This window comes from Ochlerotatus camptorhynchus, unplaced genomic scaffold (genome assembly GCF_037179485.1).
Source record: "Ochlerotatus camptorhynchus isolate MF236.1 unplaced genomic scaffold, CSIRO-AGI_Acam_v1.1 ptg000008l, whole genome shotgun sequence".
Taxonomy (NCBI): domain Eukaryota; kingdom Metazoa; phylum Arthropoda; class Insecta; order Diptera; family Culicidae; genus Ochlerotatus; species Ochlerotatus camptorhynchus.
This window is the reverse complement of record NW_027040500.1, coordinates 2,281,973-2,307,768: the sequence shown is the minus strand read 5'-3', so window position 1 is coordinate 2,307,768 and position 25,796 is coordinate 2,281,973. Positions and strand designations below refer to the sequence as shown.

At 39.7% G+C, this 25,796-nt stretch overlaps 2 protein-coding genes across 25 annotated transcripts in view; both read right to left on the bottom strand.

Annotated features, from left to right (window-relative positions):
* The window catches only part of pHCl-1 (pH-sensitive chloride channel 1), a 442,438-nt gene that overhangs the window by 286,173 nt on the left and 130,469 nt on the right, over window positions 1–25,796 (bottom strand). The window lies entirely within an intron of this gene.
* On the bottom strand, window positions 4,576–5,280 carry LOC135697935 (uncharacterized). The gene has a single exon (XM_065217798.1). The coding sequence runs from the start codon at window positions 5,278–5,280 to the stop codon at window positions 4,576–4,578; it is 705 nt and encodes a 234-aa protein (XP_065073870.1).

Below are 25,796 nucleotides of genomic sequence, written 5' to 3'. Positions count from 1 at the left end.
TTTGCCAAATGCCAAAGCAGTTAAGAACAGTTCGGAAAAAGTTGAATCAATGCAGGAAACCTTTGATTCATTAAGGAAAGGGATTAAATCAGCTAATGTTGCCTCACTTCAGAAAATGCGAAACCAATTCTTTAAAGATTGGACTCGGGATTTGTTGAATCACTTCAGGGAAGCTTTGAAAACTTTAAAAAGGATTGAATAACATAGCAGAAAAGTTTAGACTTAGATAGAAAAATGTTGATGACTTATTCGAAAGTTTGAACTCATTTCAGCAGAAAAGTTCAGACTCAGTTTTGAATCTGCTTTGAAAAGTGTCACCTCAGTTAGGAATTTCCTAAATCGTTTCTGATTTGGTCTCACTTCTAAAAAATTTAAACCAATTTTGAAAAGATTGGATTTAGCTCATGATTGAATCACTGTAGAAAAAAATTGAATAATTTAATATCATTGCAGCAGGTTTGTAAGTTAAGAAATTTAGATCGAATGCAAAAATCTAGCGACTATGGTGGGCTGGGCCCACTTTAAACTTGAGATTTGTTCCGGCCTTATGAAGACGGAACTTCGCAAGCATCTCAAAACTTTTAAAACATAGCAATAGTTCAAGAAAATTTGGGTCAAAACAACAAGAACACTGGGAAAATCGGGTTTACAAAATTTTATGGGTGGAGTGAAAAGGAAGATGCGGGCATTCGAGATGAGGGATGACTTTTTTTCATTAGTTTTTAATTCCCCCAAATTTTCAAGAAAATCCTACAATCGGTTTAATTTTGATGAATAAATATGTGTGTGCCATTTTAACGAATACACCCTTTACAGGCTTTAATTCAACCTTTGAACTTTTGATTGTATGCATTAATACTGTAAATCTTCGCGGTAGAACTCGAATCAAGGTAATCGATTATTTAATAGACATGAGAACACACGACCTATTCAAAAAGGACTTAATGTATTCATTCGCATGGAAGTGAATACTTGTAGGTAAAGTCAACATTAACCATACGTACTAAGAACAGAAAGCACTTCTTACATTAACAGTTCAAAATACACAAATTCCCGCATACCTTAACAAAAGCCTCAACCAGTGAAAACAACCAATAGACATTAATCATAAGTAAACAAACCTGAATGTGTCAAAAACATTTCAGGTATTTTCTAATTGGGCTTATTAAAAGTTAGTGAAGAATACATTAACTGGTCAACGGATTATCATGGAAATCCGTCCCCTACTGTTAATCAAGGATATTTTAGGATTGGAAATGTTATTGCCTTTCCATAATAAAAAGGATAAATTCATAGAGAGCAAATACGTGGAGTCATTCATAAGTGTCAGCAGGAAATTTATAAACAAAGAAGAATTAAGACATGAAGATGATTTTCAATCAATTATGATTCTCTCATGGCTATAAAATGGAGACTGTCTCATAATATATATCCTGGGCAAGCAAAATAAGGGCCCTGTCATGTATGGGTCAACGACTCAATCGTAAAAGGCAGAACCATTAAATTTAATGTGCCATTAAAAAAAAATTGGTTGCTAAACTGATTGTTGCAACGGAAAATGAGTTATAGATGTCGATACCGTTAAAGGTTTGATTATGTTTTCCACTTCACAAATGAACAACTAACGAGTAGATTTTGAAGATCAATACAAATCTACCCAGTCAAGGTGTGAGGATACCCACGAAGAATCTCAAACTTGCTCATACGGAATGATTAGAATGTATTCCAAAGACGATTCTCAAATTTTGAAACTACATGAAAGCTAATTAAAGTAATTGGATCGAGTTTGATTCTCCTCTCGGGATTCTACGCTACATGCTGAAGAAGCGCAATAAAATGGTGATGCAGCGAAAGTGGCCGTGCGATTGATCAAATATTTAGCATGAATGGGAAAAGTTTTACTCGAACACACCAGGCTTTCATGCAATGAACGGTACAAGACGATGTGACGAGTTTCACTCGCCTGGGACAGTAATTTATGCGAACAAGGAAAAGTTTACCCAGTTATGTGATAAATTTTCTTAGCTTCAGTGTGGATGTAACGAAACTGTTGGGTGAGTTTCGGTTTCGACGATGACGCTGAAAGCTCATAGGAGAGGTGTAACTCGTGCATGTGAGAAATATGTGGTCTTAACAGTGATTTATGAACAATCTCAACAATGTTTAGGTTAATGTGATCATAGAGTGTTGGGAATCGTTTGTTGTCGAGCATTGTAAAAGTGCATTATGAGCCGTTAAAAAGTTTTAGGCATATTCCACAACGTTTCAACAGTCAACTTTGTACACGGAATAGCGTATTGGACTATTCTCAAACGTTCACCTGCTTATATTGTCTTAGAGATTTTTTCACGGTGCAGTGCTAGGATGGGTCAGATTTTAAGAAAACTTTTCATTGTAAATCTTGAAATGTTCCATGACGATGTGCAAGATAGAATTAAACCACACGCTTTTACGCAGATATTATCAGAACATCGTGAACAACGAAGTCTACGCGAAAATAACGGTTTCACATTAACTGACACCGAACCGCGATTTGGATGGCGTTGTTTACACATCCTGCTACAATTATGTGCTTTTTTTTTAGAATAAATAAATTATGTAAGTTTACATATATTTAGGGTTAGAGTCGAACTTTAACCAAAATTAATGCTATAGCTTACTGATGACAAATTATAAATCTAATTGGGGAAAGTAGTCAATACTGAGACACCAAGAACAGTAATTCAACGAGAATATCTTTTTTACATAGTTGGAGATGCTTAACGTAAATATCAGACTTCAGTGGACATTTTATGCGATAGTTGAGGTGATGCAAGTATAGGCTTGATAGTTCCGTTAAATTGCGGCAGTGTGAATATTGTATATAGAAAGTAGAATGCGAGCAATGGTCAATTTTGAGGAACGTACGAAGCGGGTAGAGCGTCCCCTTTACAACTGGCGTAGCTAATGGGGGTGCCAAGGGGGCCAGGCACCTCCAGAATTATGCAGGCCCCCCAGGAATTTTTGGTGTTTTTTTATACACCGTTATTTTGTCAAGCAGTTTTGAAGTTACTTTTTATTTTTATTGATTTTTATAAATGTCTACTTTTCAAAATGTTCAAGACTAGAAGAAACAATATCGAGAAATTATATTACATCGACATTTAATCGTTAGCATAAAAAGACGTCTTCAGGATCTTTCAATTGGCCAAGAGTTCAGGGAATTTTCTTTAACCTCAGGAAACTTCGTAAAACTTCAAGGACTTCTAAGAAGTTCAGAGAACATCGTAGAAATTAACAAAACAAGGAACTTAACAGAGCTTCAGAAAAAATATAGAAACTCAGGGCGATTTGGAAAATGTCAGCAAAATGTATAGAAGTGGGAACTCTATTTAAGTTTTGGGATCTTCGTAGATGTCAAACGTTATTTAATTTCAGGGAATCTCATTATTGTTCGGGGATCTCCATATAATTTCAGGATATTTTTCTCATGAGCTTGGAATAGTTCAAAGCATTACGTACAAACAAGTTCAAGAAATCCCTTTTGAGAAGCTGGATATAACTTCATATAAGTGCAGGGAATTTTGTAGAAGATCTAAAAAAATATTTAAGCCAACTAATAAGATCTTCAGGGATCCTCGCTTCAGTTTAAGGAACTTCATTGCAGTTTGTCAGAGATCTTACTTCAAAAAATCCCAATGAACTTGGTGGTCTTTTCAGAAGTAATCCTAGAATTAAGAGAAATGGAAAAAATATAAAAAATTTGCATAAATTCAGGGAACTTCGTAGAAGTTTAGAAAATTTTGTAATGCTTAAGAGAGTTTTGAAGTTGTTCAGGGAACGTTGCATAGGTTACAGGATATTCTTTCAGACATCCTTCCTAAATAGCAGGTAAGATTCAAAAGATCTCCAGACAGACGAAGATATTCGTAAAGTTCTTTTGATATTTTTTCAAGACTTCTGGATGATCAAGTTCTGCAGACCTCCAACTGTTTGAACATACAAATGAAGTGTCTCATATATTCTTTCAAGACTGCAGGTTGATCAGAAAGTATTCAAAAGTACTCCAGCTAAAAAAGCTAATGGAATCTTGAATGGTGAATCTAGAATTCATGGCCATGTTTCAGTACATATTCTATAGGGAAACCTGGTGATTTAACATTTTTTTTTTCAAGAATAGGCACAATATAGTTTTTTTTTAGTTCTTTATTTAGGAGATTTTTAGCCTATGACTAGTTCATCTCCGGAGAAAGAAGAGGGCTCAGAGTGAGTAACCTCTAGATACATGGTATATTAATATTTAGTTAATAACTTTGGTTGCTGGCTTCAACTTATATGAAAAAAAAAAAAAAAAAAAAAAAAAAAGTTGGAGGCGAACCAGCTTAAGGCTGAAAGCCTCCTAAATAAAACTAAATTAATTAATTATATGAAAAAATAACAATATATAGAATAATGAAACAAAGGAACAGCAGAAAACAAAATGATTTAAGACAAGCTACAAACGATTAATCCAAACAAAACAGAGCTCAGCTGGCATGGGTCCAATAGGAGAAATCCATCAAGCTGAGATGTCCCGACGGCCGAAAGAAATTCCTGCTATACCAAGTGGTAGATTTTGGCTTCTTTTAAGAAGGTAACTAGTGCTGCCGAGGCCGAAGTATCATTACCGAGCAGATCGCTGATGCTGGAAGTTAGGCAGAGTGACTCCCGAAGATTTTGAAACTCCGGACAGTTGCACAGGATGTGTTCGACGGTGTAGGGTACCCCACAGATGATGCAGCTTCTGCGGAACGGCAGGCCACCATAGTTATAGTAGAGTTTGGTGTGCCCGGTTAGAAGCCGCGAAATCACGCGTTGATCCCTCAGGTTGTCGAGTTCTCTCCATGATTTAGTTGACCCTTTTACTTTGCGGATGAAGGCAGTTCTGTTGCGGAACCACTCAGCTTCCCATGCCGCTCGAATGGTCCGCATGATCCACCGTCTGACGTCCTGTAGGGGTACCTTGTTGGTGAGTCTGGGACCCGATGTCCCGGCTCCGGCAAGGTGATCAGCAGACTCGTTACCTGGCACTCCGCAGTGTCCGGGAATCCATGTGTACACGGTGTTCGGTGGGGCGTATTTGATAATCGCCTTTATCCATGGGTGTTTTGGTACTTCCGAGGTGATCGCTTGAACGACGCTGTGTGAGTCAGTTAATATAAGTATCGGTTTGTTGGCTGGCGTCGTAGCGGCACGGAAGATCGCTGCAGCCTCGGCCGAGAAAACCGAGCACTGTGGAGGAAGGCACGATATAGTGTGCATGTTTTAGAATATTGAACATTGATAATATAAAAAATAAAAATAATGATAAAGCTCTTCTCCGTATGAAGGGCGAGTAAATAATAAATTGGCACCTAATGGGTTCAACCAAAACTAACTCAATTTCAAATAAAAACAATAAAATAACCCAATAAGCTTTTGTAGAAAAAAAAAACTCAAATAGTGACTAACTTCAAACAGAGGAACAATCATACAAGTTAGGAATTCATTCCTTTTTATTGGAAATAAAGTTAAATTTGGTACTTCAATCTTGATTTTATATCCGTGATCTCAGATGTTAGCTAGTCCGAGGTGTAGAAAAAAATTCTAGATAAATGCTTTATAATTTTCTTTTTTCATCAAACACTAGAATCTGAAAAGCATATGGGCTTGGGATCTCAAACCTATTATTATTTAAAGCTTCCGAATTTTAAGGATAGTTCATTGACATATATTTTGAACTTTTTCCTATATCCTATGTGTACAGTGCAAAAATTCCAAGCCATAATTGTTTTTAATTATAAATGAAAAGTCCTAGAATTAAGTGTTGGTGCCTATGTCTGAGATTTGATTGATGATTAAATATGGATCATCTAATTAAAATCTAGTTGAAAAATTCTATCTTACCTTTAGAATTATCTGACATGAGAATTTTGTTTAGTTTAAGATCCTTAAAATCCTTATGATATCCGAACAATACGTTATTCATCACAAAAAGCTTGAACAATCGATCATTGCTTGTTCAAAATCAGTATGTTTGTAAAGTTCAGTATGCTTATAAGGCTCCACGGAGTGTTGTTGTAAAATTAATACAATAAAATGTAATATTCGCCATTACAGTAAAATTTAGATTCATACGTCGTATTATTGGATGAAGTGCAAATGAATCCAACAGGAAACTAAAATGACAAATAGCTTCAATTTGATTGACAAAAGGCTTCAATTTGATTGAATGTTAGCTATCTGTAGTTTGACAGAACAAAAAAAAAGTGCAAAAGATTACAATTATGAATAGCTTCAAAGCCTGCAGTCTGTATACGGTTCAACAAGTTCAAATCTGTGTACGTATTTATCAAAAGAGCACTAAGTGAAACTCAGTTGTAAAAATAATAATAGATCCTTTCAATGCCATTCAGTGCCGTTTCATTTTGAATTTGAAGAAAATATAAAAAGGAGTCGATCTTCACCACACTCCACTCCCACTTGGAATGACAACTGCGTATATTAAAAAAAAAAAAACGAATCTAAAGACGATACTTGTGTAAATCATTCATGCTGACTGACAATGGTTCTCCCCACGAAGCTTTTTTTTATGCTGCACATCCAGGTATTATTCAAATGGAGATGAAAAAAGGTAAGCTTTATTGAATTTTCAACTGGACTGTCTGTTGATGGATCTAAATGGCCCATTAGGACGTCTGCTTATAAAAAAGGTTCGTAAGTATAGACTGCTGAGGATTCAATATTACGGTCTCCCTGAATAAATAACGAGAGGGGAATGTGTTTGCATTTTATGATCAATGAGTCAGTCTCAGAGGGTATGGACAAGTCATTTGGTCATTTTATGATGATTCACAGACTAATCTATTGTAGATTTGATTAAACGAAATTGTTATTTTTTACGCGGTCAGCGTAGTACATTGATGAAATTTATTATATATTATTATGCGGTAAAATTTTCGATATATCAACAAATTTACCAAAGCGATCAGTGTAAATATGTGTTAATTTCACTCAAGGTCGCGCTGCTATGCGAATGTTTTTGACATTGACAGAAAGATGAGTATGAAATATAACCTGTCACGTGTAGGTTCATTTTAATGCCATGAATAAATTTGGTTTTGATGGACGGTACAGTACTGAAAATGATGGCATAAGGAAACAATCTTGAAGTATCTGGAACCACATCAAGATGGATGTATAATTTATCGGAACGAATATGGAGTGCCCCCTCACATTCGTCATGTAATAAATCAAATTGATCGCCAAAGAAGAAACATCCTGTCGAGACGAATAAAACAACGGAAGAAATTCAAAAACGACAGCCTCAACTTCATGCATGACAAAGCACCCGCCGGATGGATGGACCATCTTTGCCTCACGTCAATTTACTGCGTAGTATGAAGCAGGTATTCTTCTGATTGATGTCGCAGGCAATAAGGCAATAAAGCAAACATCATTGGCATTTTATCAATTCGTTTTCTTCCTTCCGTCAGGAACCAGGTAAGAGAGAGTGCGTGTATTGTAATAAATATTGTTATTCATTATATAATTCTTTTGATGTTCGAAGCTCGATAGGATATTATTCTTATCTACAACAGAAAAATATTCTGAATTTTAACCATCGCATAAAATATCCTTTCGTTCAAAAATTATCAACTAAACACCCCTTTACATCCAGTCGAATGCAGTTTGATGGAAATTAATAATTTTCATGCACGAACAATGTTTCAGGAGCATTTATGAAGTAACTAGCCCAAAACTTCACACGAGCGATTCGTTTAAGGCTGTTTGCCGATTTTACCGTAACTAATTTTATCGGTATTTTTATACAACTCCTCAATAGTATAATATCGAGTTTACTTTGGGTAAAAAGTTGTATTTCCGATTTTTTCATTGGCGTAAATATGGGGGTCAAGGGGGATCACAGCTCTCTAGGATTAATGTAGCTCCCACTAGCGTTGTTACTTTTGATCGCTAAATGGCCTAATTGAGAAATTCGAAAGATAAATTTAGCTCCCCTTTGGATTTTTCCTGATGGAATGGATCGTTTTCCATTACATTTTTTATCAATACAATAGTGTTCCGTTGTTGGCACGTTCCAATTTGGGAAAGTTCCGTTTTTGGCATGTTCCGTACTAACGCTTTCGCGATTGGCAACAAAAAAAAAAACTGGAATGTTGTTCTACGAAAGTCCAGTTATAGCACAGTCATTAGGAAACTAACGATGTTTGATTGCCTCATCACTTGAACTATGGACGATCAGATCGGACCCAACTACATTATCTACACAGTTCGCTAAGTAGTGTAAATTTCTGTTACTATGATGCACATCAATGGAGCGTCATATATCATACAATATTACATTATAGATCATGTTAGTTTATAAGACATGTCATGAGATTTTCCATATATTGCATGCAACCATCCATCTTTGCACGCAACATTTCTTGCAAGTTGATGGTTTACGTGAAAAGGAAGTTTACGTGCATTAATGTTTACATAACAAGTTAGTTTTTTTTTGGTGTATGGATATTCCCAGAGCTGTCATGAGATCCGTAATAATGACTTTTGCATATGTCAACCCAAGATTTCGGAAAATGTATTAGGTACATAAAATTTTAAAACTTCGATCAAAACAAAGTTAGATGATTACAAATGATTTAATATATTATATTTATCCGAGTTTTTTCTCAATAACACCCAATGATGCCTCACTAACAAATTAGTTTTCATTTCATATTTTCCTGCCGACAAGCAACGTCAAGAAATCACGGGTTGATGCTAATAAAATTAAAAAAATTTCTTCGGGACATTTGATCATAGAATTTTTCCGTCGATCTTGTTTTCCGTATTGGGTATCAATGCTACCAACGCCAAGGAGGCAGCTCTCACATCAGAACCCTACCTATCGACCCATCAACTCATGGACCAATGGATTTGTTATGCCTCAGAAAATCCCGACGGCACCGACTGGGATTGAACCCAGGCCCTTTGGAGTGAGAAAGAGGTGGACATTATGAACATGTCTTGGAGACTTCAGGTGGGGAATTTTGAGAACGAGTCTGAAGAGCATTTGAATAAATTATAAAGGCTGGTAAGGTATGAAAATTTCTCCAGAATGCATTGACATTTTAAGCATTTCGTAAAATGTCCCCTCGTTTAGTTTTAACCGAAATTCGGTATAAACAACCACATTGTTTACTAGCTTGCATGTAACACTGCTGGTTTATGCAAAATTGCGCTTTAATTTACATAAAATATCGTATCAATTTACGCTAAATCTATCGTTAACATCTTGTGCGCTTATATATCGCTGAAAATTACATATTTCTCTCCCTTTACTTTAATAAAAACTCACAAATGCCACAAAAACGAATTACAAATGGCACGCACGTTTTAATTAATTTTTGCTCAATTCTTCCTTCAAGAGGTTTAAGACAATTTCCCACCTATGTTTCGGATAAGTGGATACATCCTACTGTTTAAGAAAATTGGATAATTTTGATTACCCCAGTACTCATAGCACTCACAAATGAATGATAGAGAAATACCAACAACTACTACCAAAATGGAGCAGTGACTAGTGATTTATGTCATCATTAAATCCCCCAACCATCAGCAAGTGCCACTTTCCAATGTTTCCAATGTTTGCTGAATCGAAAATGAGTGCAAACTAATCAATTAATCATTCTACAACAATAGCGGAAGGCTCGGAAACTCTGCAGCCTCCCAAAGCTGAGTAAATCCCACAGCCCCAGTCTGCATTGCGGTGACTGAAGCATAGCATGATGGCTCCTGAATGCAACAACGAACAGTGATTGGTTCGTTCTGCCACTTTACAAGTTGACCACCGCATCCGTCGTATGACTTGGCTTGTTTCCGACCAAGAGAAGACGATACTGGGAACATTTTATTAAAATTGAAATTTTTAGCCAGAAGCTCATAAATCATTCAAATCAATCTTCGATGAATACGTCGCTGGCAGAATTTTTCACAATTTAGGGCAGAAAAAAAGATATAATGTGTGATGCGCATACTGGAACGGAGGGTAGTGCCATAAGTGGTAATAATGGTGCCCATGGATCGCCACAAGCCAAACATATTCAAACGATACAAGGCTAAAGATAATATGTTTTCCTCTCGTAGATGGATTCCAAGAACTGAGATGATGATAGAAGTGTGCTAAAGCAAAGTCACTCTGACGGTAGTGAATCTATCTGGTGATTTGTATAAAGTGTATTGTTTTCAAAACTGATATTGTATGTTTTCTCCTAAAAAGGTTCATGGTTCATCTTATCCTTTGTCGTTTATACTGGTTATTGATAGAATAATAATATTATTTGTTAATGTGGTAAGTAAGCATAACGGATGCTTAGCTCGAGGCAATCCAGAAAATCTATATAGAGCTGGTAAAAGGGTCTATCTGCTTTGATAGATTCTCTTCATCGACTTTCTCTTTCGTTAATAACTCAGCTGCAATGACATTCTCTGTTGTATTTGACGATTTGGACGATAGATAAAAACCATCCACACTATGTGGCAAAATTAGCACGAAAACTGTTTGCATAGCCGTGGTTATCAAAAAACAAAGTCGACGAAGTTCTCTTTGCCGTCATCGCCGTGAGCAAACATTTCGATAAGTCTAGATAAACATTTCAAAAAGTCCTATCTGCTTTGATCGATTCTCTTAATAGACTTTCTGTTTTCAAAATCACGGTTATGCCATTTTTGCCACATTATTTGATGAAGGAAGTTCTTATCTAGCACCCGAAACCAGTCAGTGCTCTAGACATGCGCGGTGTTGACAATATTGTTTTTCACATAGTCACTGACAGACTTGATCCGCAAAAAAACCTTCGCCAAAATATCATACATTTTTTTCGTCAATTACCATGCTGCATCTGGTAACAAAAGATGTAATTTCGTACATTATGTGTAACATTATTGATATCCAAGCAGTTCGTAGTTGCTCATTCACTTTAACGGCTTAACGGTATTGCTCGTTATTTAATTTCGATACAAATTTTGGCAATAAAAAACATCTACACATATTCGTCACTGACAGCACTGTCACTGACAATTGACATGGTTTGCCTTGACGACAACTCTGGATCAACAATAGAAAAGTGCCCATCAGCATTTGTAAACAAACCGTTCTCACAAATTGAAGGTCGCCCCCACAAGCGTGGTGTTGGTTTGCGTGGGTGGTCTTCGCTGTGTGATCAAAGGGCTTTGGAACGGTTTGTTTACAAATGCTGATGGGCCTTTTTATATTGTTGATCCAGAACTGTTAGCTGAAATGATTGAACAAAGCAGATTTGAGAAAATTGCCATGTATTGTGGAGATTTTGCAGCACTGCCCAAAACATCAATCACACTAAGGAATGTTTGCGCAGCTGAGATATTAGCGAAAGAGCAAGTCAATTAAGAGAATCCATCAAAGCAGATCAGACCTTTTGAAATGTTTATCTAAGTATGTGTGAAATAAAGAACACTGTGTGTTTTATCTTCCTTTGCAACTTTCGTGGAATCACTGCACGATAATCCTGTTGACATGATCGCATTGCGTAGGAGAAGGTGATCTTTTTCGTCTAATTAAAATTTAAAGCAAGTATGCATTACACCCTTATGCATAACCAGGAGCAATTAACTCTCCATTATGCTAATGGCAAGAGAGTGGAGATACGAATGTCGCTTGCAACGGGGGCAACGTGCGATACATGTGAGTGTACGGTCTGTCACCAGAAGTACCAGATGGTGATCTAACGTTGGTGCTGGGAAAATACGGGAAAGTGAAGCGTGTCCCTGCAGAGTTGGACGTCGAAATGTACACAGGTGTGCGACGTGTATAGATGAACATGGAAAAGGAGTTTCTCTCCTCACTTAATTTCCTAAATCTGAAGGGGACTCTATTCTGATCTGAGAATAAGGTTAAATGCTTTCTGTGCAAGGCGGAGGGACTGTGGATGAGTCCCTATCCCATGTGGATGGTCCAGAAACAGCAGCAGCAGCAGCTTGAAAAACATTCGGATGTGGATAAAAATCGGGGCCAAAAAAACAGAACGATAGAGACAGCAGTACGTACGCTACAATTGAGATATCTTTTGTGTGACTAATCTCCGTCACAATTAAATTGCTGCGACTCTCTGCCACAGCATTGTGCTGGAGGTGCATCGTTGGACAGCCGCAGCGGAGATGCAGTAGAAGCAATAGAGGCGCTACATGAGGAAGTGAGACTAGAGACCAAAATCGAGATCAAAGCCCATTGAAGCATTGGAATGATCTTTACGAATGTGAAGCAATGCTGAAGAAAACAATCAGGAGAAGAAACATTAAGAACTTAATATCCATAAATGCACTAAAAAAATAAAGTCTCTTGGCTCCGTCTAGCTCTTAGAGACAATGATCCTTCCAAATAACCATTATAGAAACAAAAGAAAACTGTATTGGTTATTATATGCAAGTTTAACAATTGTATGGTCATTTTTACCCTAGTGGTAAGCTTGTCTCAAATAAGTTTTGATAACTTCTTTAAGAATTATTCCAGTCATAAACAAGTTGCTGCAACTTTTTGTGACAGGAGTGTGCTACTCGGGTAGTCTTTGGACTTTTCTAAATTTATGTTGGAGTTTTCAAGATTAGCATATGTTCTTTTATATAAAATATAGATATTGACTACAATCAAAAAATTTGTTACATAAATTTCACTGGAAAAAACACGTAGCCTTCAGATATTATAAATTATCTGAAAAGTACATGACGTTAATAAAATTAATTGCAAATCATATTAAAAGCAATGTGATAAGCTTTGAAACTTAGATGAAATTTATATAAATTTCAAGTGAATTTCATGTAAGATTATTTCACTTAGATTCTACATGAATTTATAGTGTGAAAATTTCTGAGTGGCGATGGCATAAACAAAACCTAATATGGCTTCCAAACGGTGCATTGCTGACGACCGGTTGATAGATTTGCAAATTCCATTGGATTTGTTGAATTTTCTGAAAAGTAGATTGTTTTATTTTCATCATCATACACCATTCACTTATCATATATTTTTTGTAGAACGAGGAATCAACGAGTTTGATTTCCTTACCATCTCACCCGAAAGATTGGCAGTGGAAGTGCAGCTGGCCGGGGGCGGCTGGAAGTTACATTGCATTAGATTGACAATAAGTTTTTGCATGTAAAAATAGCTTAAACGTGTAAGTAGATATAATAAATCATCTGCATTAAGCTGAGCAATAAAATAAATAAACAAATATCTATCCAGTTATTTTTATTATTTCGAAAAATCATTTTAGAACGCCTAACAACAGTTTGGATGCTATGAAGAAATTTACTAAAATTTAAGTGAAAGTGTAATAAAATTCACATAGAAAGTACTATAAAATCTATGTTGCTTTCTAGTGGATTAGGGAAAGATCTTTTCACTTTGAGTAATTTTCACTTAGATGTTACATGAAAATATAGTGAAATTTATTTAAAAAGTTACAGTTTTATGTGGATTGAAATTAAAACTTTAGAACCGATCTACATATGAAAAACGTAAAATTTTCGTGAAAAACTAGATGGAAAATATCTATATATGTTTTCATGTAACATCTAAGTGAAAATTTTTCTGAGTGTAAGAAATATAATATTCCAATTTTTTAATGTTAAGCCAAAAATGCTATATTGACCCAAATTGAAAAAGGGCCTATTTGCTTTTGTAAACAAAAATGTGTAAGCCCTTTACTTGCAAAGCGCAGGCCACAAACGCAAGCAAGCAAGCTTACCCTCTACTCAAGAGGTTACCAATGCCAGGCCAGCTACGAATGCTGGAGCTTTTCAACAAGCTCTGGCTCACCAACTCGTATACAGCATCGTGGAAAGAGAGCTTAGTCATTCCCATCCCAAAAGCCAATGAAACAACCCGTGAAGCTAGCCTTTTCCGGCCAATAGCCTTGACATGATGTATGGCCAAGGTCCTGGAGCCAATGGTCAACAGGAGGCTAAAGCATTTCCTTGAAGCCGAAAACCTGCTAGACCATCGACAGCACGCCTTGCGTCAAGGGTACGGAACGTCAACTTATTTTGCAACATTAGGGGAGGTCCTCAAGAGTGCCAACGATAGCGGTCTCCACACCGAGATCGTCTCGCTGGATATATCGAAGGCCTTCAACAGGACGTGGACGCCCCTCGTCTTAGAGCAGCTTGTCAACTGGGGGCTGTGTGGACCCATGGTCCACCTTATCAAACATTTCTTGACCGATCGTTCTTTCAGAGTCGCAGTTGGCAACACGAGGTCCCAGCTTTTCAGAGAAGAGACGGGCGTCCCACAAGGTTCAGTTAACACCGCTACCCTCTTTCTTGTGGCCATGAACGGAGTTTTTGGAGGACTGCCGAAAAATGTTTACATTTTTGTGTATGCAGACGATGTACTTATCGTAACTACCGGCCCAACAGCAGCACGCAACAGGATCAAGGCCCAGGCAGCAGTCTCCGCTGTAGCCAGGTGGGCCAGCGCGGTAGGTTTCCAGCTTTCGGCAAGCAAAAGCGTCAAGTGCCACGTGTGTCCATCCCGGCACCGTGTCAGCGGGCCACCTATTAAAGTTCAAAGTCAGCCCATACCACTGAAGAAGACGGTCCGTATTCTGGGGGTACTTGTTGACCGGTCCCTCAACTTTGAGCAGCACTTTAAGGCGATCAAGAACGACTGCCGCAGTAGGATCAACTTGATCCGCACTATCTCTCGCCCCCACCAGTCTAACAATCGTGACACTCGTTTCCGGGTTGCAAGAGCCGTCATCGATAGTCGCCTACTGTACGGTCTTGAGATGACGTGCATCGCCACGCCACCTACGTTCGGATTGTCTCCGGTCTTCTTCCGTCAACGCCCGCCGATGCCGCATGCATCGAAGCGGGTATTCTGCCCTTCCGCCATCGTACAGCAATTGCAACGAAAGCCGCTGCCTTTACCGCAATGACCTCCGAAAATGACAGGATCTTTCTTCTCGATGAGGGGAACAGACTCCTCCGCATGACTGCCAATTCGGAGCTCCCCCCAGTGGCCAAGGTCCACTGGTACGGAGACAAAAGTTGGCGCATACCTCCACCAAAAATCGAGAGTCGGATAAAAAGCAGGTTCAAGGTTGGAGATAGCTCTGCAGCGCTGAAGAGAATAATAGCCGAATTGCTAGGCTCGGACTACCCAACCCATGCCCACATATACACAGACGGATCGCTTTCCCGAGCCGGGGTCGGAATTGGAGTAGCCGGAATTTCAGCACCGATGAGTAGCAGCCTACCGCCACAATGCTCGGTTTTCTCCGCCGAAGCTGCGGCCATCTTTGTTGCCGTTACAACACCCTCGGACCGGCCCATACTGGTGCTATCCGATTCGTACAGTGTGATACAAGCCCTTACATCGGAGACCATGACTCACCCCTGGATACAGGGTATTGTGGAGGCCACACCTCCGAACACGGTGTTTTCCTGGATCCCTGGGCACTGCGGTATCCCAGGAAACAGCGAAGCCGACAGCCTGGCAGGGTCTGGACCAGCTGGCCCATGTTACACCGACGAAGTGCCACTACAGGACATAAAGCGATGGATAGTCAGCAAAATGTGGGAAGCCTGGGAAGCAGAGTGGTGCCAATCCCAATCCCTCTTCATCCGAAGAATCAAAGGAACGACGAGCAAGTGGACGGATATGTCGAAACTACGAGACCAGAAGGTGGTTTATCGTCTTAGGACAGGCCATACAAGGATCTCACATAGTTTTGGTGGGACGCAGTTCCACAGAATGTGCTACGTTTGTGGAACCACTGCATCGGTGGAACACATCCTATGCCTGTGTCCGCAATACCAACAACTACGGGAGCAGTACGCATTTCCCAACAGCATTAGGGACTTACTGGGCGACGAACATTCCACTTTAGCGACAGTTATTTATTTCCTCAAGGACGCTGGGTTATACAACCACATTTAGGTCCTTTTCCCTTTCTTTTGGCTGACGGTACATCTCTACCGGATTACCCCTCCTACGGTGGAGCTCCGATCTCTTTCAAAACCCTACCTAACTTTGATGTACCAGATTGTTTTGTTTTTTCTCTGTTTTAATTGCTTCTATTTGAGTACATATGAATTGTAAGCCAACTCCGTAACAAAATTTGCTGGCAGAACTCCCCTCTGGGTCCTCCCATTTTATAGAGATGAACTAGCCAACGGCTAAAAACTCTCTAATAAAGTTTAAAAAAAAACCAACGCAAGCTAACAGCAGGTGGGGGAATTTTCCCCTACACGATGATGCCATTGATTTTCGTGCGCAGGCTTCAGTTTGTTAGGAAAAGGTTTACAATGTTTTGTTTAAAAAAGCAGATAGGCTCTTCTTGTTGACTTTTCTTGACAAGCTTGAGGTTAAAATAGACATTGGTACGGTTGGAAAAAGCATTTTCTGAGATTATTTGATAGAGATGTTTGAGGTGCTGGATGACACGTTTAAAATACCCGATATTATGAAATGTTATTGAAAAAGACAACAGTAAAACAAAAAAATAAGATATATTCATCTCGGTTTTTATAGGAATTATTTATTACTGATGAATTTCCTTAAATTTAGTTATGTTAGTTATGTAGGTACGAATGATCTACATATGAAATACAGCACCAAAAAATTAACAATTCATATTCCATAACATTTCCAAAAAAAATCTGTCCATTTTTGCATTTTGATAATTTTAAGCCATACAACATCTAATTTACACCTTTCGTTGCGAATTTATTGCTAATGGCCTAAATGTTTCAAATTGGCTAACGGTTACAACAGGTCTTGTTTACCCTTTTTGCTTGCACAATTTAAGCATTACTAATGCATTAAAAGTAACATCAGATCACATGTTAAGGATGATGTCATAATATGGCGTATAAACACTATTTGGCCGAGACCCTGATGAGGCCTATTTAATGCCAATTTATTGCTACATTTTTTTCAGTGCGTGTAAGCACTGCTGAAAGGCATTTTAGCATTACATTGAGGAAAATAAACTTTAGAATTTCATAAGAACTGCTTATGAATTTTTCGTCACAAGGATTTATTATATAAATCATAAGTTTCGCCTTTGAAACATAATCCATAAGTCAAAGCAATGACATTCATAAGTCAGCTTATGAAACTTCAAAGCAGACTGGATCCCAAACTAGAAAGTTCAGATATTGAGTCCGTGATTTGCGCCTACGTGTCTCAACGCTTGGAAAATCGGATAAACTAAAGGCTAATAAGAACTACTTATTAATGTACAGTCAACTTTCGCTCGTTTGGCTAAACCTGTAGCCCACTTAGTGAAACGTTTTCGTTAGTTGAGCTGAGCTGTCAAGCTGAAAATTTGCTGATTGTTTATTATCATCATTATTCTTTAGCAACTATCCAAATTGTTCATACATGGGCCCCTCGAAAAGGAAACAGCTCTGTCAGAAATGACGTTTGACTTCGATTTAGGTGGGCTGCAGCCCAGCTAACGGGAGGCCAACTAAAACGTATGCCACTTAAACATAACCCAACGAGCGAAATTTGACTGTACCGTGTTTGTGTTTATGGAATTCATAAATGTTTTATGAAATCAAAATTGTCCTAGTTAATTAGTCATGTCATATGGAATTCTTAAGTTTATTTGCCTCAGTGTAGCATTGCTGAATTGAATCTTATTTAAAGCTATGGGGCTTCTATTTACTAGCCATTCCTATCACACAAAAATAAATAATTTTTACTGAGAAAAAATAATACCCGATTCCCCCAAACTTAGTGCTTTCGGTCATACATCCAAAACAGCTGCCCATAAAAAAACATTTCCCATGCACCAGGCGCCACGCGAACACGCCTTCTCTCGTACCGTTGTCGTCATCTATCTTCACTAGGAACAACTGACCAAACGATGCGTGTCGTTATGCTGATGGATCTGCACGAAAGGCCTTGGTCATCCGGCTGCTGTTGGACTTGGTTGCCAGGCCAGACAACATGCGGAAAGAAAACTCAGCAGACCAGAACGAATGGCGGCAAGCCTTTTCCGAAATGTCCGCACAGTCAGGACTAATAATGACGCTGCGAAAATGTATCAGGCACGCTTTATCGCACGCAAACAGACGATTAGCACGTGGTTATGCTCCACAAGGAACTTTAGAAAGGAAAAGACATTTTGTTCGTTTCTTTGTTCGGAACAAGTGTATGCGTGATTTCAAAAACTCAAATAGGTACTTACTGTTTAAATTGGTTAGCTCTACCAGGGTATTGAAAACTATATGGGGTTGATTCTAGTGGACGATGAATCATTCTTTCGTGTTTGCAGATGCAATCTGGTTCCATGAAAAGATTTCCCCACAAAAACAAATCTGGATAAAAGCAAGACTGAAAATTACATTTTCAAACAAAAATTCATGAATATTTATCCGGTCAGCTTCCACTGGGAATGGATCATGACTTGGTGCCTGAAGATTTTACCCTGCTCCGTTCAACGTCAGTCGGTCCCGTCTGTTAAAGAAACATTAGACAGGACAGAGTGCATTAGCAGAATCGCCGAACCAAACCGACCAACGAATGATATGTAGGGGTAGTGGGAGTAAAATGGGCAGGCTGGGTGAAATGGGCACCACTCATGGCCACCCTTTTTCATGACAATTGGAACATTAAGAACGTTTTTAAAGCTTCTAAGTGATGCAAAAATAAACAAAACATGTGACGCCATCCTAAAAATGCGTTCTGATTTTATTTTTACTAAGTCGAACTTAAGAATGTTACAAGCAAATTGTGCAAAAACTGCTTAAAACGCTACCCAATTTCATAAGTTTAGATCTTCACCAATAAATTCACAAGGAAAGATGTTTAGAATTGGATGATAATTGTTCAATTGCGATCCGATGGGGTAAAATGGACATGTATTTGGCAGATAATTCTTGCAAATGTGATAATATGTATTATTATATCTATAGATTTCGCGGAGATGAACTAGCCTACAGCTAAAAATCTTCTAAATAAAGGAAGAAAAAAAAATCTATAGATTTCATATGAGGATCATTCATACATAACTGACAAGTGGAATTTATTAGGTATTTTTGAAAATAAATAATTTTCATGAAAATAGGGCTCAATAGTTGTGGATCTCTTTATATTTTTTGCTAAGGCCTTTGAACATGTTATTCTGCTCCTAAGGCATTACTTTTCAGCTCCTTTACTACCAAATAATAATCGAACATGTTGCGTAAAATGTACATTCAATGGTCAGGTTGAAAGACCATTGAATGTACATTTTACCCCAACACTTGTCCGTTTTACTTCCATCATAAAAAAAATCAAAACGAAAGCGTTTTTTCGTTTTAAATTAAAAATGTTGAATATGATATTTCTAAGTTAATATCTCTATTTAGTATAAAAAAAAACATAAATTAAATTAACATGATGTTGAACAACAGGGTGAGGGGCAGTAACTATTACTTAACAAATGGCCAGAACGATTGAACAAACGTTTGTACATTTGATATCAGTATATTTCAGATACACTACATATATAACCTTCAACTTAGCATATTTCACACATCTCACTGCGTCCTAGCAAGAAGTACGGTCGACTTGTTTCGCGCTCCGTTGTTTTGGAAGTTTTCTCGGTATTCGCTTGATATAAATTATCAGTTTTTTCTCACTAAGTGACTCCTGGCATAGTTCCCGGTAAATTGATCGAAAAGTGAGTTTTTTTTTAGTAGAAAGTGTCATTTTCGGAAAGATTAATCCGTGCCATTGGAAATTCGCAAACAAATTTGGGCATCATCGTTGCGTGGTCACGCATACGCGCTTACGCATACCCGATCACGTATCATCATCATCGAGTGTGAGCACCCGTTTCTACATCTACATCGTTCATCAATCATCGTGCGCCTGTGTGCGCTGAGTACCGCGCCTCGATCAAGTGCACCACAGCGAAGGTCATCCACGCAGCGCGTCTCTTCCAGCCATCTGTGTAAACGCCTACACATATAACGCTCGGTGGTAGAAGTATAGAATTATCAGATAAGTTTTTGTTTTTTTTTGTTTCTTTTCCTCCTCCATTAGTTAAATTTTCATTTTGTATTTCTTTTTTTTTTTTTCCTTTGGTTTGTTTTTTCCGTCGATCTTGTTTTCCGTGCTGAGCACCAATGCTACCGACGTACCAGGAAGGCAGCTCCCACACCTGGGCCCTACCTATCGACCCATCAACTCATGAACCGGGGACCAACGGCTTTACTTCCCATCCGAAGGAAGGCGTGATCAGAGATGTTATGCCTCAGAACATCCCGGCGGCGCCGACTGGGATTGAACCCAGGCCTGCTGGGGTGAGAGGTAATCACGCTTACCACTACACCACCGGCGCCGTTATTTTGTATTTCTGTGTTTGTAGTGTTTTCTGTGTATTGTGTCTGTGCGTTCAGTGGGAGAGCGTTTTGCGCTCCCACTAGTTGAACAAAATGGATGTTTTGTCAGAAGACGACATGGATGACCATTCATCTCAGAATAATGATGATGTCATCCCTGGTTCGTCGTCTCAGTCTGTCAATGGGCAGGATGAGAAAAGCACCAGATTGCGGGCCTACCCGAATGACTCGACTGGCCCATGGGTTGTCTATTTTCAGCCCAAAAACAAACCCTTGAATGTTGTTCAGATATCTGATGATCTGACAAAGCGATTCTCTGCCGTGACCGAAATAACGAAGGTTAGGCACAACAAACTTCGTGTGACCGTCGCTAACCTGAAACAGGCCAATGAAATTGCTGTTTCCCAATTTTTCACACTGGAATATAGGGTGTACATTCCAGCTTCTGATGTGGAGATCGAAGGCGTGGTCACTGAGGCGAGCCTGAACCCCGAGATACTGGAGAAGCAAGCGGTTGGCCGATTCAAGAACCCCTTGCTTCCTCCGGTAAAGATACTGGCCGTTCATAGAATGAAGTCAGTATCGCTCAGCGAGGGTAAAAAGAGTTTTACCCCCACAGACTCGTTTCGGGTGACCTTTTCTGGATCTGCCCTTCCTCAATAAATCGAGCTGGGAAAACTTCGTCTTCCTGTGCGGTTGTTTGTACCTCGGGTCATGAACTGCCAGAATTGTAAGCGGTTGGGACATACGGCCTCCCACTGCGGCAACAAGGCACGCTGCTCCACATGCGGGGAGAAGCATGAGGATGGCGCCTGCGCAGCTACTGCACCAAAATGCGTGTACTGCAATGGAACTCCTCCTCATGCTCTCTCGTCGTGCCCGGCGTACAAACAGCTCGGGGACAAAATGAAACGCTCCCTTAAGGAACGTTCCAGGCGGTCTTTTGCAGAAATGCTTAAGACAGCCAAGCCATCGACCAACGAAACAAATCCCTTCGCTCTTTTGTCAGATGAAGAGTCTGGCTCTGACTTGGCTGAGGAGGGAGTTTCTTTCAGTTTTCCGGAAGGTTCTGCCCGGAAACGAAAACGCATCCGTTCGCGGAAAGTTGCAGATCAAGAACCCCAAATCAGCTTGCCCAAATCAAGGAGTGGTGGAAAAAAGGAGACTTCTACTCCTCCTGGATTCCGCAGAACTGATTATACCCAGGATTTTCCACCTCTTCCGGGGACATCCAAAACCCCTGATGCCCCAATTTTAAGAACAGAAACCCCTTCTTCATCTGGGCTGTTCTCATTTTATGACATTGTGGACGGTATTCTCAAATACCTCTACATTTCTGATCCTCTGAAAAGCATTGTCCTCACATTGCTTCCGACTGTGAAATCCTTCTTGAAGCAATTGACTTCAAAATGGCCCCTTCTTACAGCTATCATCTCCTTCGATGGATAATTTTCCAAACGAGGTCGGGGATTTGATCACTGTTCTACAGTGGAATTGTCGAAGTCTTATTCCGAAATTAGATTCGTTCAAGTATTTAGTCCATAACAATAATTGCGATGCATTTGCCCTCTGTGAAACATGGCTCTCTTCAGAAATTGATCTCCCTTTTTTTTATTTTAACATTATTCGATTGGATCGTGAGGATTCACGTGGAGGAGGGGTACTTTTGGGGATCAAAAAGTGCCATTCCTTCTATAGAGTGAATCTTCCCGAATTCCCCGGTATTGAAGTTGTCGCATGTCAGGCTACCATTAAAGGTAAGAGCCTTTGTATTGCTTCTGTATATATTGCTCCTAGAGTCTCTGTTAATCGCAAACAACTTTTCGACATATGTGCGGTACTTCCCGCTCCATGGTTGATCATGGGAGATTTTAACTCCCACGGTACAGGCTGGGGGGAGCTGTACGATGATAACCGTTCTACTTTGATTTATGATCTCTGCGACAACTTCAACATGACAATCCTTAACAATGGAGAAGTAACACGTTTGGCTGGTCCATCCTCGAATGGTAGCAGATTAGACCTCACCTTTTGCTCCAATTCACTATCGTTGGATTGCACTTGGCATGTAATCCAGGATCCGCACGGTAGTGATCATCTGCCGATCAAAATTTCGATTGCCAGTGGGTTCAACTCGTCAGAATTCGTTAACGTTGCGTATGATCTAACCCGTAACATCGATTGGACTAAGTTCCAATCCGCGATAGACGATACAGCATCGTCAGTGGAAGAGCTTCCGCCGTTGGAGGAATATAATTTCCTCTCTAATCTCATCGTCGACAGCGCACTTCAAGCTCTAACACGACCGGTGCCGCGATCGTCTATTCGTAAGAAAACACCATCGCTCTGGTGGGATCAACAATGCACGGAGGTTTACCGTAAAAAGTCCGACGCGTTTAAACTTTTTCGGAAACGCGGAACACGCGAGCATTTCAACGCATACACATCTCTTGAACGCGAACTCAAGAGCCTCATCAAGGCCAAAAAACGGGGTTACTGGCGGCAGTTTGTAGACGGATTGTCGCGCGAAACGTCTATGAATACGCTTTGGAGTACGGCGCGAAGAATGCGTAACCGGTCCACTAACAACGAAAGCGAGGAATGCTCGGATCAATGGATTCTTAAATTCGCGCGAAAAGTGTCTCCGGATTCCGTGCCGTCGCAGTTGATTCCTCGCGAAACCGCGAATTCGGTAGACGAAATCAGTCAGCCTTTTTCAATGGTGGAACTTTCACTCGCTCTCCTTTCGTGTGGCAATTCTGCCCCGGGATCTGATAGAATCAAGTTCAACTTGCTGAAAAACCTCCCAGACGTCGCTAAGAGGCGCATGTTGAACTTGTACAATCAGTTCTTGGAGCTCAATATTGTTCCCGACGATTGGAGACAAGTGAGGGTGATAGCCATTAAAAAGCCTGATAAACCCGCGTCGGATCACAATTTGTATCGGCCCATCGCGATGCTGTCGTGTATTCGGAAATTGATGGAGAAAATGATCCTTTTTCGCCTCGACAAATGGGTTGAGACGAACCACCTTCTTTCAGATACTCAATTTGGTTTCCGTAGGGGTAAGGGAACGAACGACTGTCTCGCGTTGCTTTCCTCGGAAATTCAGTTAGCTTTTGCTAAGAAAGAGCAAATGGCTTCTGTGTTCTTGGATATCAAGGGGGCTTTTGATTCAGTATCCGTTGAAGTTCTTTCAGAGAAACTCCACGCTTGTGGATTGTCTCCATTAATGAATAATTTTTTGTACAATTTGCTGTCAGAAAAACATATGAGCTTTTCTCATGGAAACTCTACAGCTTTTCGATTTAGCTACATGGGTCTCCCCCAAGGCTCATGTTTAAGCCCCCTTTTGTACAATTTCTACGTTAGAGAAATTGATGTCTGTCTTAGTGACAATTGCACGTTGAGACAACTTGCAGATGACGGCGTAGTGTCTATCACAGGGCCAAAAGAGGTTGACCTGCAAGGACCCTTACAGGATACCTTGGACAATTTGTCTACTTGGGCTATTCAGCTAGGTATCGAATTCTCCACGGAGAAAACTGAGTTGGTCGTTTTTTCTAGGAAGCATAGCCCAGCACAACCAAAGCTTCAACTTTTGGGTAAACCGATCACTCATTCCATGTCTTTTAAATATCTCGGGGTCTGGTTCGATTCCAAATGCACCTGGAGATCCCACATTGAGTATCTGCGACGAAAATGCCAACTAAGGATCAATTTCCTTCGATCAATTACCGGAACGTGGTGGGGAGCCCATCCACAAGATCTTCTGACGTTGTACCGGACAACGATTTTATCGGTTTTAGAGTACGGTAGTTTTTGCTTCCAGTCGGCAGCTAAAACGCACATCATCAAGCTGGAACGGATCCAGTATCGTTGTCTTCGTATCGCGTTAGGATGCATGCACTCGACTCATACTATGAGTCTCGAAGTGCTGGCGGGCATGTTGCCACTATCCGTCCGTTTTTCAGAGTTATCTCTTAGGCTCCTCACCCGTTGCGAAGTAATGAACCCACTGGTGATCGAAAATTTTGAGAAGCTTCTGGAGCTAAATCCTCAAACATGTTTTATGACTTTGTACTACCTATATTTAACACAGGATGTCAGCCCTTCAAGAAATATTCCCAATCGTGTAATCTTCTCCGATTTCGGCAATTCAGTGAATTTTGATTTATTTATGACGCAGGAAATCCGCGGAATTCCAGAGCATCATCGTCCTATGATTGCTCCGTCATTATACGCTGCAAAGTTTGGCCATGTTGATTCTGCAAGAACGTTTTTCACAGATGGATCTCTAATAGAGGAGTCCGCTGGTTTTGGTGTATTTAATGAATTTCATAGCGCCTCCCGAAAACTTGAAGCTCCTTGTTCTGTGTATGTGGCTGAACTGGCAGCAATTCACTACACTTTGGAAACTATTGCTTCACTTCTTCCAGACCACTACTTTATTTTTACGGATAGTCTCAGTTCTGTCGAGGCTATCCGTTCCATTAGGCCGGTAAAGCACTTCTCGTATTTTCTCTTGAAAATACGAGAACTGCTTAGTACTTTATCCGTGCGCTCTTTCATCATCACCTTCGCGTGGGTCCCTTCGCATTGCTCAATTTTGGGCAATGAGAAGGCGGATTCACTTGCGAAGGTGGGCGCTATGGAAGGCGACATTTATGATCGACAGATCGCCTATAGTGAATTTTTCTCTATTTATCGTCAGCAGTCGCTCGTTAGCTGGCAACATCAATGGAGTGAAGGGAGCTTGGGACGATGGCTACATTCAATTATCCCTAAGGTGTCGAAGTTTGCATGGTTCAAAGGGTTGGACTTGAGTCGAGACTTCATACGCGTGATGTCTCGTCTCATGTCCAATCACTATTGTCTAAACGCTCACTTGTTCCGTGTGAGGTTGGGAGACAGCAATCTCTGTGAATGTGGACAAGGTTACCAGGACGCTGATCACATCCTTTGGTCTTGTGCGGAGTATCGTGGAGTCAGATCACATTTTTATGATTCCCTTCGGGCTCGAGGTAGACAACCTAATGTTCCAGTTCGGGATATTTTGGCTAGACGCGATCTGGAGTTTATGAAACTCATATATGTTTACTTTAAGGATATTAACCTTAGATTGTAAGTTTGATTAACCTTGTGCTTAGTTTGTATTTTGTACGTGTGGGTTTTTTTTCAATGTTTGTTTTCAAGATGAATAGAAATAATTTCATGCTTTAGGATTAATTAAATAGTTGTATCGTAAACCACATTTCAAACCTCCTTCTTCCTTTTTCCCATCCAAAAAATTGTAAATCTCCGCTAACCTCGAGACAACCGCGAGTACTCGGTCCAGTTCCTTTAACTTTAAATTTAAGACAGTAATAATGTATACCACAAAGGATAACTCGGCTCTGTAAAGTTTATTCGATTGA

Coding starts and splice junctions, on each gene's coding strand:
- LOC135697935 (XM_065217798.1), bottom strand. CDS start 5,280: ATGCACACTATATCGTGCCTTCCTCCACAGTGCTCGGTTTTCTCGGCC.